This window comes from Humulus lupulus, chromosome 1 (genome assembly GCF_963169125.1).
Source record: "Humulus lupulus chromosome 1, drHumLupu1.1, whole genome shotgun sequence".
Classification (NCBI taxonomy): Eukaryota; Viridiplantae; Streptophyta; class Magnoliopsida; order Rosales; family Cannabaceae; genus Humulus; species Humulus lupulus.
In genome coordinates, this window is record NC_084793.1 from 246644266 (window position 1) to 246659920 (window position 15655).

Here is a 15655-nt window from a genome sequence, read left to right on the forward strand (position 1 = left end):
CAACTAGAACCACCTCCTTGCTCAAACCCTAGGGGTTTTCGAAAATCAAGATGGGGAAGAAGTAGAACAACACAATTAAAAACAACTCTAATGAACATACTATAATTTTAAAAAATAAAAAGGAAAGAAAACATATAACAAAATCAAAAGCCATACCTTTAGATTGATTCTTTCTTCTTCTTCTTCTTCTTCTCTCTATATCACGCCAATCTCTCTCTCTATTCCTCTCTCTAATTTCGGCAGCCCATGTGTATATTGGCCTATTATTTTTTCCTCATCCTTTTTATTCTAACTTAGCCAAATTAACCAATTGAACAAAATGGGTAAGTTTCCTATTCTCTCCATATTTTGTCTTAATTTTTATTTATTTGTTTTTATCATCCTTGGTAGAAGATAAATGATGATCACATCCTTACTCAAAATAGCTCTTGTCTTCCAATTTTAATTTATTTTCTAAAAAAATAAATGGAAAAATCATCTTCCTTTCCCACCACACCATGCACGTCCAAGACCCCGTTTCCCTTTCTTTTTATTTTATTTTTTTAATTAATTAATTCCAAATAAAGAATCTACAACTGTATAGAAATTTCTATACATGTGCATCATACTACCATGCACTAGCACACACACCACTACAAAAAAGACTTTTTAGGACTCGCACCCCGCAAATCCTCTATTTGAGTCTTAAAAACTAAAATTTTTTTTGGACTTGCATTGAATATTTTTAGGATTCACATTGCAAGTCATAAAAGAATATTTTTAGGACTCAAGTGCCTTTAAATTAGTTTTTGCGAGTCCTAAAAGAATGTTTTTAAGACTCAAGATCCCATTGAATATCTTTAAATTAAGATTTTAGGACTCACTTTGCATGCCCTTAAAAATAATTTTTTTTTTTAAAATACAGCTACAATTTTCATTTTGATTTAAAAAAATATATCCCTTTGAGCGTCCCAAATGTATTAAAAGAAATTTGAAAAGAAAATACTAAAAAAACACCAATTTTTTTTAAAAGAACTTTAAATTTCTCAACATGTATTGTAATAAGCTATCTATTATAACATCATTCATTTTGCTCTAACAAATTGTAAAAATGACATTGCCCATTCTTCTCGAACTTCGTCAATTTCTTCAGTAGTATATGGTTTGTCAGAGGTGAACTGAATAAACAAAAAAACAAAACTTTAATTAGAATTATATTAGTGGTAATAAATTCAAAGCATATACAAAAATTATACTAGATTAATATTATGTAGTTGTATATTCTTTGTTACCTGTTTCGACAAGAAAGGTTTGATATGAAGGGCATATGAGAAGTACATTCTTCATCATCCACATAACGTAATATCCATAGTCGATATTGTTTGGTTGTTTACAACACTATATAAAGATTGGTAATACATGTACAAATCTTAGTATTAAATATCTTAAACATCTTTACATATACATAAACTCATATACAAATAGAAACATACCGTAGGTTGGAAATACAACATACCTCTTACAATTAGCTACCAATCCAATGCTTTAAGACCAATCAAAATATTAAACTATTCATTTTAATCAACATTATAAGAAAAGAAAAAGGTCAGATGTTGACATTTAATTTTAAAAAGTTCACATAAGCATTGCAATGTATGGGGGAATTTCACTTGAGCATATTTCCCCACCTAGATCACAGTAACAAGCCCCAAAATAGACATCCTCGTTCCCATGTGCACAAATTTAAGAACAACATTCTAAAACCACAACCCACTTCGTGCCCCTCTATTTGTGAGCAACATTATTTGTCTAAAATGTGTCATTCTATTATTTGTCTAATGAACTCTTTAAGGACTTTTTTTTATTTACACATATTTTGTGTGTGTGTGTCTAATTATATTATATATATTACTTATATATATGTATAAAATGTGTCATTCAACCATTTTTTATATAAGAAAATATTCATATATGAAAAGATGGTATATAAAACTATAAAAAGCAGCCAATTTTTATAATGTTTATCTGAAATTTTTGTCATTAATTCTTGGACCTATGACAACGACAACGACGAGGAGCTAGAGCACATGAATATTGCAGAAGAAGTGGAAGGTTGGGTTCTTCCATGATCTTCTTAAGATAAGAGCCAATAATTTTTAAGTAAAGGAAATAAAACTAGTGTGGGGTGTATATAAGCAAAGAAGAGAGAAGAGAGATTTAAGAAGTGAAAACAAAGTGTGAACTGTGAAGGAAGTGTTTATATGAATTTGAGTTGAGTAGAAGAGGTTGAGTTAGTGACACATAACAAGTAGTCCTTTTTTTAAGCTCAATCCCTTCCATTCCTTATCGACGAATGGTGGCTGGAACTTTGGTGGTGTGACGGTTAGAAAAAGAAACTGCATTATATGGTGGTTGAAAAGTGAGTTTTACAATATATCACACAAGTGTTGGAACTTTATTTTAAAGATAACCATTTCAAAAACATTATCCAATAAATACTCAATGATGATCGCTTAAGAACTTGTCAGAAAATTTTTAGTGTTGGACATAAAATTAAACTTTAGTTCTTAACAATTCCTTAAAAAAATATAGTTAACAATTTAATTTCAAATTAGTATTCTACATTATAAATCTTATGTTCCGAAATGGTTATAAAATACTAACATTTAGTTACTTTGTTTTTAGTTAACTACCAGTTTTTTTCCATATTGAGCCTATTTGTTTTAATAAAAAATTAAAATTTAGAAAATAAACATACAAAACAAAACTAAGTATAAAAAAAATCTATAGAAAATTGGAAAGCATATCCCTAATTTACTAGCTTAGCCATCTGTCACAATCAACACCAACATGTCAAAAAAATCAAACAATACATAGGTTTTCATCCATATATCACTACAGCACACAAAATTCTTGGATCCTACTTCACTAAGACATGCAAGTTCTCAATCTTCCGCTATCACCGCAACACATAGAATTCCCAAAACCTACTTCTCTGCTGATGAATATCTAAGATATTCAAGCTCCACTAAAGCAATACAATTATCATTCAAAAATATATAATCCTTGTGGCAGAATATCTTACCTGCTTCATATAGCAGATGACTCCAACATTAACAAGCTCTCCAACATCACTTTCTGTACTTTGTGAAAGCTTTTCTCCTTCAACCCATCCGGTAGTAAGAACCTTTCTTGAAGTATACTTCTCGTAGGTTTCGAGAACAACAGCCTGGAAAAACATGAAATAAGTAGTATTAAAAAAGTAATTTCATAGAGCAACAATAAATTATAGACTCAAAATTTCCAAGTAACAGAATAGTTGTATGGTGAACTTATACCACCTGGGCTTGTACTCAGGGAACCACATAATTGTATGACTAGGAAATGAAAGAACGCATTGTCTAATGTTCAACTACTTTTTAGTTAACTACTGTACAAGATACCAACTGCACTTTAAGATCAATGCATTTATGTGTATATGTTGTTTTCTTGCATTCAAAAGATTTATTTAGTTTACTGAAGCCAAAAAAACATGAAAGTAATGTGCCTTGCATTTGTTATGGTAAGAAGTTTAAAAAAAAATCTTCCAAATTATCTTATGTACTCTTAAAAAATTTTGTTTGATTTATTCAATTCAGTAGCAATTTATTGAATTCCCTTTAATGGAATTAAATAAAAACTAAGAGGGGCTTACAGAATAGTATGGAGGAAAAAGAAAGAAAGAATTGTTTTTACAACAATTCTCTGTTATCATTGACTTTTAAATAGATAAATGTAAACTACGAATACATTCTACATTTCTTTTAAGAATAAATAAAATAAAATGCTATCATTAGTAAACAAGTCTTATTCATCAAATTATTAGCAGTGCCTATTTTTCAGAAAATTAAACTTTCACATAACTAAACATTTGTTTAGCACGCTAGAAGTTAGCTCCTAGTGAAATGTAGTTTGATAATCATAGCATCAAACAAAACTTACAGCTTCAGAATAAACAAGAATTCAAGTACAAAAAATGAAAGGTTATCAAAGTCACCTGTTGAAGGTCCTTTTTCATCATTTCAGCAAAACACATTCCATTTTCACCCTCATTAACATAATCTAGCTCCTCAAAGAGACGGGCTGCCCATTCATCAACCAGTCCAACAACATCTGCAGAGATCTGAAATGAATTAACAGAAAGAATGGAGATTGGGAGGAAAAAATCTTTTATTAACACTACGTTCACCCCTTTGAAAGCAAGTATTTGAAGGAGCAGATTAATACTAAATCCATTACATGAGAAAACTACCTGGGTAAACTTGCGAAGAACCAGTCCCATATTTCGTATGACAAACAAATCAACTGTTACAGTCTCAAGAACAAAGGGCCTTTGCACTTTAACAGCCACCAAATCACCATTTTCATTCAAATATCATCAAAAAGAAAAATCAGCTATAGAAATCAAATGGAGAAAATCATAAACAAGAAGTACTATCAGGTATTTGGTATGACTCAATAAATTAAAATAGTGGGTGCCACAGAACCAATAAAATCCCTTCAATAGAATCTGATCATTCGCTTGGGAAATTATGCAAGAGAAAAAAGTACAAGTTTTAGAATTAAATTGGTAGTGTAAGTTCAAAACAGAAAGACAAAAAAAACCAAATAACTCTACCTTATCAGAGTTTTTGAAGCTCAGTCGTTGCACTTGGTGAAAGTATATCAGGTATAATGCTCAATGCTTGCCCAAGTTTGATATAAGATGGACCCAAAGAGGTTACAATCGCTTGTCCAGGAAGACCTCTCATTAGTATCGCCAGTTCTTCGTTTTCTTCCATCTGTGCCCTCACTCTTTTTATTTCCTTCGACACATCCCCAATTCTCTGCCATTTTCAAAGCCAATAAAGTATAATACTAAATAGAACTGCATAAGCACAAAATCAACTTCTCAAATCATATATATGAGTTATAAGAAGACACATTGGTGATACTGCCAAAGCAAACTAATCAAAGAATGCATTAAAAAACAAAAAATTGAAATGCTAACCTTCACCATTCCCAATCTCTAAACTCAATCTCTTAACCCAATCTCTGAACCCAATTTCATATCCATTATAAATTGCAAGAGAACAAAATAGTTCTAAAATTTGAACAATCACACATGAAAAGGCAACGTTAGAGACAAACAAGAACTCACCTCAAGAAGAAGACTACGAGCAGCAAATGGAGAGCTGATTCCGTCTCCTTCAGTCACTTAAAAGCCCGATACTTGGCTGGGCTTTATTCGTCTTCATACCCTGAGTTCACCCATGCTACCCTTCGCCTGGGACGATGTCAGAGGAGGCCAGAAATTGGCCTTGAAGCCACAGCAGCGACGTACGAGCCTGGAGGCTTCTGCTCGCGGCAGAGAACGACAACGAAGGGCTCGCGAGGCTGGAGTTTCAGCGGTGTCTGGTGTCTACACGGCGGCGACCATCGGAGGGCAGCCGTTCGGGCCTAGCAGAGAGCATGCGAGAGCGAGAGGGAGAAAGGGAAGTGTGGATCGGGTAGGGAGGGAGGGAGAAAGGGATTTGGCACTTTTATATATATATATATTATTCAGATAAAAAAATGTGTTTGTAAAACTTCCAATTTTATACTCCTAATACTATAAAAAATAATTTTAAAAATCACAACTTAAAATAATTATTATTTGAAACTTAAACTGCTAAGTAAAAGTGCATTTTAGTTAACTTTATTTTAAAAATATATTAATTTATTTTTATTAATATTTTTTTAATTTTCATATAAATTTTAAATAAATAAACAATGTCATATATTATAAAAATTATAACTAGTAAATTTATATATTAAAATTATTTTACAATATTTTTCCAATCAATAAAACAACTCATTTTTAACTAATACTAATTTTATAAATTTGTTAAACAATAAGTGTTTTTATCCTCTTTTACTTAAAAATTTTAAGGACTTGCTTTGGGAGTCATTAATATTTTTTTAGGACTTGCAAAGCGAGTCCTTAAAAGTCACAATTCCTAATTTTTCAGCCTAGGTGTTGTGAGTCCTAAAAGAGTATTAAGGACTCCCAAAGCAAGTCGTTAAGTAAAATACTCATTTTTTAGCCCAAATTTCTTTAGGACTCGCTTATTTTTTAGGACACTCATTGCAAGTTCTAAATTGTGTTTTTTCAGGACTCTCAATGAGTGTCCTAAAAACTCCATAAATATTTTTAAGGACTTGCATTTATGTGCGTGTCCTAAAAAAGTGTCCCATAAATGGTATTTTGTAGTAGTGACACTTAATAACTAAGGTGCATCACTACCTATGATGCACGTTAGTGCATTCAACCAAAACTCAAATAATCACATTTTAAAAAAAAAAAAAACAAATAAATAACATTAGCAAATAAATTCACCAAATACTACCAAACAATTCTAACAATTTAATTAAAATCAAACAAATAAATTAATTAATTCACAACACTTAACAATTAAATAAAATAAAACACAAAAATTTTAATAACTAAAAAAAAAAATTGGTGCACTACAATATACCCTCCTTAAAAGGAATTTCGTCCCGAAATTCTTTCTTACCAAATAATTCTGGGTATCTTTCTTTCATGTCTTCCTCCAACTCCCATTTTGCTTCTCGTTCCGTACTATTCTTCCACGGGACCTTAACTAGTGGAATCGTTTTGGATCTCAGTTCCTTGATTCCCTTTTCAATAATGCGCTCAAGCTGTTCATCATAACTCAGGTCCTACTTCAGCTGTAACGGCTCGTATCTCAAAACATGAGAAGGGTCTGACACATACTTACGCAACATCGAGATGTGAAAGACGTTATGCATTTCAACTAATATTGGGGGTAGTGCCAAACGATACGTAACTTGCCATACTCTGTCCAAAATCTCAATTTGACCTATATATCTAGGGCTTAACTTCTCTTTCTTTCCAAAGCGCATAACACCTTTCATCGGCGAGACTTTCAAGAAAACAAACTCACCCACTAAAATCTCGATGTCCCTTCTCTTAAGGTCAACGTAGCTCTTTTGCCTACTCTGCGCGGTAAGCGTCCTTTGGCGAATCTTCTCGATCGCCTCACTGGCTTCCCTAACTACCTCAGGGCCTAAAATCTGTTTCTCCCCAACTTCATCCCAGTGCAAAGGAGATCTACACTTATGCCCATAAAGCATCTCATAGGGAGCCATCCCAATAGTAGATTGGTAACTGTTATTATATGATAACTCCATTAGGGGTAAATATTGGTTCCAAGACTCTGAAAATTCCAAAGCACAGCACCTCAACATGTCTTCTAAAATCTTTATAATCCTCTCAGACTGGCCATCGGTCTGAGGATGAAATGTAGTGCTAAACTTTAGTCTTGATCCCATAGCTCTTTGTAGCCCTTTCCAAAAGTTTGATGTGAAAACTGACCCTCGATTCGAAACTATTGACTTTGGCACCCCATGAAGGCTCACTAGCTCACTTACGTACAAGTCAGCATATTGGTCCGCTGAGTATGTGGTCTTGACTGGGAGAAAATGGGCAAACTTAGTGAGTCTATCTACTATTACCCACACAAAGTCGTGTTGTTTGGTGGTTCTAGGCAACCCTACCACAAAATCCACTGTTATACCCTCCCATTTCCATTCAGGAATATAGAGCGGTTGAAGCAACCCTGCTGGCCTTTGGTGTTCCACTTTGACTTGTTGGCATGTCAAACATCTAGCAACAAACTCAGCAATATCCCTCTTCATTCCATGCCACCAATATAACGCCTTAAGGTCTTGGTACATTTTCGTGGACCCTGGGTGTAAGGAATAAGGCATTGTATGCGCTTCTTTCATAATACTTTCCTTAATCTCAGCATTGTCGGGCACACAAATCCTATCCTTGTATCTCAACAATCCACCATTAGATATTGCGAAATCGCTGCAGCCACCTTCTCGTACCAAAGCCTCTTGTTTCACTAAGGCTTCATCTAATTTCTGTCATTCTCGAATTTGTTCTAGTAGGGAGGATTGCAATGTGAGGTTCACCAAACTTCCCGTCACAATTTCGATGTCAGCATTTATGATCTCTTTCTGAAGAGGCATCTCTATTGTATGTAGTGCTGAGACATTCCCATGTCCCCGCCTACTCAAAGCATCTACAACCACATTGGGCTTGCCTGGGTGGTATAGAATTTCACAATCGTAGTCTTTCACAAATTCCAACCACCTTCGCTACCTCATATTCAGTTCCTTTTACGTGAAAAAGTATTTCAGACTTTTGTGGTCGGTGTATATTTCGCACTTGTCCCCATATAGGTGATGTCTTCATATCTTTAGTGCGAACACTACTGCTGCCAATTCAAGGTCATGAGTGGGATACCATTGCTCATAATCCTTGAGTTGTCTAGAAGCATAAGCCACCACCTTCCCATCTTGCATCAATACACATCCAAGCCATTCTTTGATGCGGCACAATACACCACAAATTTCCCGCCTTCAGTGGGAACACAAAGGATAGGCGCAGAAATCAACTTATCCTTCATGGTCTGGAAACTCTCTTCACATTTTTCAGTCCATGCAAACTTATGATGTTTGCGGGTTAAGTTGGTCAATGGGGTGGCGATCTTCGAGAAAGCCTCGACAAACTTCCTATAGTAACCCGCTAATCCTAAGAAGCTTTGAACTTCTGAGGCATTCTTTGGCTGGGGCCAGTCTCTACTGCTATCCCATTCTTGGACACTATATGCCCTAGGAAAGTTACCTATTCCAGCCAAAACTCACATTTTGAGAACTTGGCATACAACTAATGTTCTTGCAATCTGTTCAGAGTCAACCTCAAATGCTCCTCATGCTCCTCCTTGGTTTTCGAGTAAATAAGGATATCATCTATGAACACTACCACAAACTTGTCCAAGAAATCCTTAAATACCCTGTTCATCATGTCCATAAATGTTGCTGGGGCGCTCGTAAGTCCAAAAGACATCACTAAGAATTCATAGTGCCCATAGCGAGTTCTGAAAGTCGTTTTCGGAATGTCTCCCTCTTTCACTTTCAACTGATGGTACCCAGATCGCAGATCAATCTTCGAGAATACTGCTGCCCCTTACAGTTGATCAAAAAGGTCGTCTATCCTAGGCAAAGGATATTTATTCTTAATGGTGACCTAATTGAGTTCTCGGTAATCAATGCACATCCTCATACTCCCATCCTTCTTTTTCACAAATACAACTGGTGCTCCCCATATGGCTAGGTCTTATGAACCCCTTATCCAACAACTCCTGTAGCTGGTTCTTAAGTTCCTTTAACTCTATCAACGCCATTCGATAGGGTGCTTTAGAGATCGGTGTTGTTTCTGGTGCAAGCTCGATTACAAACTCGATTTCTCTGTCCGGGGGTAATCCTGGTAATTCATCGGGAAACACCTCCGGAAACTCACAAATAATACGTACATTTTCTAGCTTTAGTTCTGACTCCTTGGACTTATCCACCACACTGCCCAGGAACGCCAAACATCCATGTTGCATCATATTCCGTGCTTCCAGTGCAGATATTATGGGTGTCCGAAAACCCGTTACTTCGCCTCTAAAGGAAAATACCTCTCCTTCTTTTGGCCTGAACTCTATGGTCTTCTTCCGACAGTTTATCGTAGCCCCATGTTTGGATAACCAATCCATGCCAAGTATGACATCATAATCTGGTATGCTTAGTTCTATAAGATCTGTTGGGCACTCCCTATCCTCTGCCATTACAGATGTTGACGGTAACCACTTATTTGACAACATCATATCTCCCGATGGCAACATTGTACTAAAGTTATGTTCAAACATCTTATAAGGCATATTCAGTCTATCAATCACATTCATGGAAACAGAAGAATGAGTCGCTCCAGAATCAATTAAGACTCTACACATTCTACTAGATATAGGGAGCTGACCTGTAACTACGGGGTAACTGTTGGTCGCTTCATTCTAAGTTAAAGCGAAAACCCTTGCTGGCACCAGGTTGTTGTTGTTATTTTGTCCCGCCTTCCATTGTGGGCAATTCTTCCTCAAATGTCCTGCCTGGTTGCACTTGTAACATTTATTGGTACCGCCCTGGCATTCTCCTAGGTGTCTTTTCGAGCATTTGGGACAGATAGGATGCTCTACTCGGTTGCCTTGATGGTTCCAACGATTCCGGTCATTGAAGCAATTGTTGCGGTTGCTGTGGTTCTGAGGGTTGTGACTGTTGCTATTTGTGGATTGAGGTCTGGGTCTCTTATCAATGCCATTATTCTGCCCTTCATTTGCCTTTCTCTTGTTGCTCTCATTGAAGCCCTTGTTTTGATAGTTCTTTCTTCTAGCGGCATTATCCTTCCATATCTGTTCTTCCAAATATTCAACTTCAAGAGCTCTATCTAGTACTTCTACATAACTGACCACTTCAGCACTTGTCATCATAACATCCCTCGCGATCATCAGTTTGAGTCCCCTTACGAACCTTTGGACTCGCAGAGTTTCAGTTGGCACCACTTCAGGAGCAAACTTTGCCAACCTATCGAACTTTTGTGCATAGTCAGTGACAGATAGGTTCCCTTGTACCAGAGTTACGAACTCGTCAACCTTGGTTGCTAGTACGGCTGCACTATAATACTTCTTATTGAAAGCCTGGACGAATTCTGCCCAAGTCATGGTATTCAAATCACGGGTCTGTTTAATTACATCCCACCAAATCCGTGCATCCATCTTAAGTAAATAAACTGCACAGGGAACTCTTTGGCGATCATTTAACTCCATATGATGGAAAATAGCCTCAACCGATCTTAACCATTCCTCTACCACCATTGGATCAACTTTCCCTTCAAAATTTGGTGGGGCTTGTTTCCTGAAGCGTTCATAAACTGGCTCGAACCCATAGGTTACAAGTAGTGTTGCAGTTGGTGTATTGGCAGCTGAGGTTGCACCGCTGGTACTTGAGGTACTTGGGGCGTTTGGGACGTTTGTGGTGCTTGTCTAGCATGTGCTAATTCCTCATCTCTCAACCTCAACTATTCTCTTAACATTGCTACCTCTGCGGCCAGGTCCACAAATGGTGCTACTGGAGCTGCAGGCTGAACTGATGTCATTTCTACGTCAGGGTTTGTCCTGGTTTCAGACCTTGTGGATACACCCTTTCCTCTGCCTCTGCCTCTTCCCTTCCCTCCTCTTCCTCTAGTCGCCATAATGAGATTCTAAGGCAATCAAAGGAAGATCATAAGGAAGGAACATTGCATAATGGTTTGATGGATACTTACAAAGTCATACATTCAAACCACATCATCTAGAATTTGCAACAAAATAAACCATAGCATTCAAAATGTTTCAAATTATTCCAAAATTTACAATTCCAAAAAAGTGTTTAATGACCAAAACATAAATCCCTTAAGGTCTTAGAAAATATCCCATCTTATTGATTAACACCCCATGTAACAATTACGCAATGGACTCTAATTCTCAACGATGGACTCGTCCCCTGAACTGTAATCAAAGACGTTTTCTAGGATGTGGAAATAGTCGGGAGCACTCGCCATTATCTCCATTCTAGCAGTAAGATGTGGCATAGCTCTAATTACTTCCTCAATTGCAAATTCTCCATCCACATCGTGTATCATTTCCACACGCTCCTCTATTCCTGTAATGCCCCGAAATCTCCGATATGGTTTAATGGCGGGAATAGTAGGCCGGGAGGGCCATACTTGTTTAATTATGCCATTAATTGAGAAAATGCATGTATATGTGAATTATATTATAATATGATGTTAAATGCATAGATGTGGGTCCACACTTTTAATTACAGGGGTGTGATGATAATTTGGCCAGTTGAGGGTATAATTGTATGTATGTCAATGATATGTTGTTGAGACCACATTATAATGTGGGTTTGTTCGAGCTATTCGGCATGAGACAATCTTGGATTATTGATTAGCGGCCTAGTCATAACAGGCTTAAGTCTGAGGCCCGGGTTGAGTCTCGGGGTGATTTTAATGGTTAGAGCGTTACCGGGAGTTCAAGGGTAACGAGATATGAATTATTGGTGTTTGGGATTATCGAGAATAGCGGGAATTGGAGAGCGTTAATTATGATTAATGAGATAGGTTGGAAAGGACAATTTTTCCCTTCGGAGCCTTTAGAAATCTTTAATTGACCTAGGGGTATAATGGTCTTTTTACCCCTAGGATAGATATAAACTGAGTTAAGCTGTAAAATTGAAGAGAAAACATAGTGTGATCAAGAACTTACCCGTACCTTCCTCCTCCTTCATCTCCTTTATGTTTTTTAAGCTCTTGTTGGGGATTCTAGCTTGGGAAGTAGGCCTTGGGAGTTTGGGAGAGTGATCTACCACTGAAGAGCATCACAACCTGAATTTGAGATAAGTTTCTAGCCATTAGTTTCCATGTATGCTCTGTTTTGATGTTTAGTTTCAGCTCATGATTTTGTTGTGGATAGTTTGAATTGATGGAAGTTTTGGTTGGGATTTAACTTGGCTTTTGATGAGGGAGTGTTGTAGATCAAGTCTAGGGGTTGTATTGGAGGTTTGAGTGGTGTTTGAGCTTGGTTTGAAAGGTTGGTTCCAAGGAAAAACGCAAGGGAAGAAAAACCAAGGTATTGGCTGAACTGGGGCCGAAGGGCTGCGGCGCTTGGGAAGGGCTGCGGCACTTGAAAGTCATTTTGGCTAAAAATGTGTTTTTGACCTAGGGATGCAAACCTTAGGCCTCGGGATCGATCCTACTACCCGGTTTAGTGGGATTCGATGTTCCGGAGGCTAGGTCTTGGTCTGGAAACATTTTATTACTCGATTTATTGATGGAATCCCATAATTGGTTATGACCAAGTGACCGTTAAGGAACAAAAAGGTTGATCGTTCTCAAGGGTCATTCTTATTATATTCTCGCTCGAACCAGAGGTAAGAAAACTGCACCCCAACTGTGACATGCATGGTTGTTCATGAGGCATATTGATTGCGTAAACGTGGACATGGATTGATTATTGAATGCTTAGCAAATCTTGCTCACTTGTGCATGGTACTGACTCATTAGTCAGATTTGGCAAAGGTGTCAGTATCAACTGTGAAGCTGTGACTCATAAGTCAGGTTCGGCAGTGGTACTGGGTACTGGTCACATAGTGCTGACTCATAAGTCAGGACGGCCTTAGCGTGTTCAATGCAAGCCAATAAAGATTAGATCTAATCGATAACTGCATTGGATGACTCAAAGAGCATTAATGCAGGACCGACCTCAAGTTCGATGAATACTATAAGCGCTTGTGTGAATTACCCACCAGTCACTCATCTGTTAAGTTAGAGACTTACCCATTAGTCTCTCATCTGTTTAAGGCTAGTGGCTTACCCAACAGCCACTCTTCTGGTTTAGTTAGTGACTTGTTTGTCAGTCACTCAGTATGGTTTTCTAGAACCTCAAGTGATATTCACTCATCTATTTAAGAGTTATAAGCTCTGTGTGATTATAATGATAATCATTTGATAATGTTTATATGCAATACTGTGTTTTCTTGCTGGGCTTTGGCTCATGGGTGCTGTACGCCCTGGTTTTCCCACGGGCTTATTAGCAGGTCGAGTCTCGGACTAATCATGGTTTAGTCGGAGGACTCCCCCAGGCCGGAGATCCTGTTTCCAGATCGTACCTTCTTAGCTCGAGGGATCCTCAAAGGCTCGCCAAGGGCCCCCAAGACCGGATGAAGGCATCAGAGGACCGAAGGCTGAAGGTCGGTTCAAGGAGGCAGCTCGTTGTACGAGCTGGCCATGGATCTCTGACACTTTGTAAAGTCAATACACGCAAGATAAACGTGCATATATCTGACATCACGTGTCCGATATCCCCCTGACTTCTCGGACACGCAGCAAGAACGTGCGCATTCAGACACCCACGGCTGGGTTGGGCCGTGCGGCCCATTATCTCCTTGCATACTGATTAGACCACACTCATGTGTCAGGTTTAGGAATTAATCATAATTGTCACAGAGTTGATATGACAAATGGTAAGGTCACGGGATGACCTCCCTATCAACTTCCAGGTGCCTTCTCCTATAAATATGGGGACCCTGGGAGTTGATAGGGGTTGGAAAAAATAGTCTCTGAAGAGCCATATACTTTGTAAACCAAATACCCAGAATATATGAATAATATGGACTAGTGGAGTAGAAGGATTTTAACCTTTGAACCACTTAAAAAACGTGTCTGGAGTCACCTAGTTCATTCTCTAAGATTTCATATCTGTGACGGTTCTATTTTCAGTACTAATCCCTTTCTCTTCTTCTCTTAATTACCTGTTGGCGAAGAACCGCGTCAACAGTTTGGTGCTTTCATTGAGAGCAAGTTCGATTAGTACTAGCACAAACATCCAACTATGGTGACCACTCGATCCAGACATGGCAACAAAATAGAACAGCATGATGGGCAGGAGGCCCACCATGTTGCCATCCCTGATGAGTAAATTCCTGAAGTCCAGCAGAGGCCAGGAAAGCAGCTGGCGGGCCAAGACGACACTGGTAGTTCAGCGCCCCGGCCACCTAATCCGAATCCGTGTTATTATACTGCGGTGGAGATGGAGAATGCTCAGCTGAGGAGCCAGTTAGCAGCCGCTGGTCAGCAAATCCAGGATATTCTGGACCGACTACCCCCCTCTCGCAACCAACGTTAACATTGGAGAAAGGCAAGGTGAGGCTCCTAAGTCTCGTCAGAGTAATCGGTCCAGGCACAGGCGTTCGGATAGACTTCCTGCAGCCAACTCTACCCCTTCATCACACCATCAAGAGGAAAACTTCAGGGAAATGCCTAGAACCGGACAACAGCAGTACAGTCGTTCGGTTAGGACATCAACCCCTAGCTCTCAACCTTCCTCGAGGGCGCCCAGGAGAGATCGAGGAAATTCCCGAAGAAGATCCGGGGAGGGCCAGAGACGTCAGCCCGTCCCCGAAGACCGTCCTGCGCCTCGTCCAGCTCGCCCAGCGCGGGACCAGCAGGCTGGCAGGGCCGAAAGGCCCCCACCGAATTTAATCCGTCCGGACGGAACTAGGATCGCCTCCCCAGTCAGGCATCCTCCTTCTCCAATCAGATACCCGTCTCCTCAGCCCGTCCGAGACATCCCGGCCTATGGGAGTAGTAGGAGAGACCCGCCGTCGGCTGGGCCTTCCTGGCGCAGCAGGGCGCCAGGGGAAGGATCAGATCGTAACCGCCAAAGACGCACTCCAAGCCTATCCAGCAGGAGCCACTGGACTGGTAGTCGCCGGAGTGATCTCTCGGGATGAGACCTGCGTCAGCGACTAAGCTCGGCACAAAGTCACCAGACTACACAGGGAGGCGACCTCCGAGATCGCCTCAACTCTCACAGAGACGATCGAGCCGGAGGTGGTAGCCAGGACCATTCAGTGGGAGTCCGATCCGAAGTACGTAACGGAGGGAATGTCCCAAATAACCCATCTCAAGATAGGGGGGGCAACAACCCACCTAATATGTACAACGGGTCCGGAGCTGTTGAATAGCCCCGGAATAACCCAGGATCTCAGGACAAAACCCTCGAGCGCCTAGCTCAGATGGAGGAACTGATGAAAAAGCTCCTATCAGAGAAAGAAAAAGACGAATATGATTCGGGTGACGAAATGGAGCTCTTCGCCCCCAACATAGCGGCGACGGCATACCCGTCTAGCTTCCGTATGCCTCACTTGT

At 39.1% G+C, this 15655-nt stretch overlaps 1 protein-coding gene across 8 annotated transcripts; it reads right to left on the minus strand.

The window, feature by feature from the left end:
• Positions 1-985: 985 nt before the first annotated feature.
• Positions 986-5527, minus strand: LOC133805015 (uncharacterized aarF domain-containing protein kinase At1g71810, chloroplastic-like). Of its 8 annotated transcripts, none has more exons than XR_009878780.1 (8): positions 5159-5527; positions 4637-4844; positions 4271-4356; positions 4016-4141; positions 3065-3208; positions 1496-1547; positions 1272-1377; positions 986-1157 (listed from the first exon to the last, which is right to left on the minus strand). XR_009878780.1 is itself a non-coding variant. In XM_062243119.1 (8 exons), exons 4-8 carry the CDS (start codon positions 4298-4300, stop codon positions 1147-1149), a joined length of 417 nt encoding a protein of 138 aa, XP_062099103.1. In that variant the 5' UTR covers positions 4301-4356; positions 4637-4844; positions 5009-5052; positions 5159-5527; the 3' UTR covers positions 986-1146. The 8 variants fall into 8 exon arrangements, 4 of the variants coding, with proteins under 4 accessions (XP_062099103.1, XP_062099119.1, XP_062099096.1 ...); XR_009878772.1 differs by having other exon boundaries at positions 1496-2375; XM_062243119.1 differs by lacking the exon at positions 1496-1547 and adding an exon at positions 5009-5052.
• Between the last annotated feature and the right edge of the window lie 10128 nt (positions 5528-15655).

Bases quoted from the DNA above. Each gene is read 5' to 3' on its own strand.
- LOC133805015 (XM_062243112.1), bottom strand. From the start codon at position 4,300: ATGGGACTGGTTCTTCGCAAGTTTACCCAG. The intron at 4,142-4,270 runs GTAGTTTTCTCA...AATTCATTTCAG, and splicing joins TTCTTCGCAAGTTTACCCAG to ATCTCTGCAGATGTTGTTGG. The intron at 1,378-3,064 runs GTAAGATATTCT...ATCTTTATATAG, and splicing joins TCATCTGCTATATGAAGCAG to TGTTGTAAACAACCAAACAA.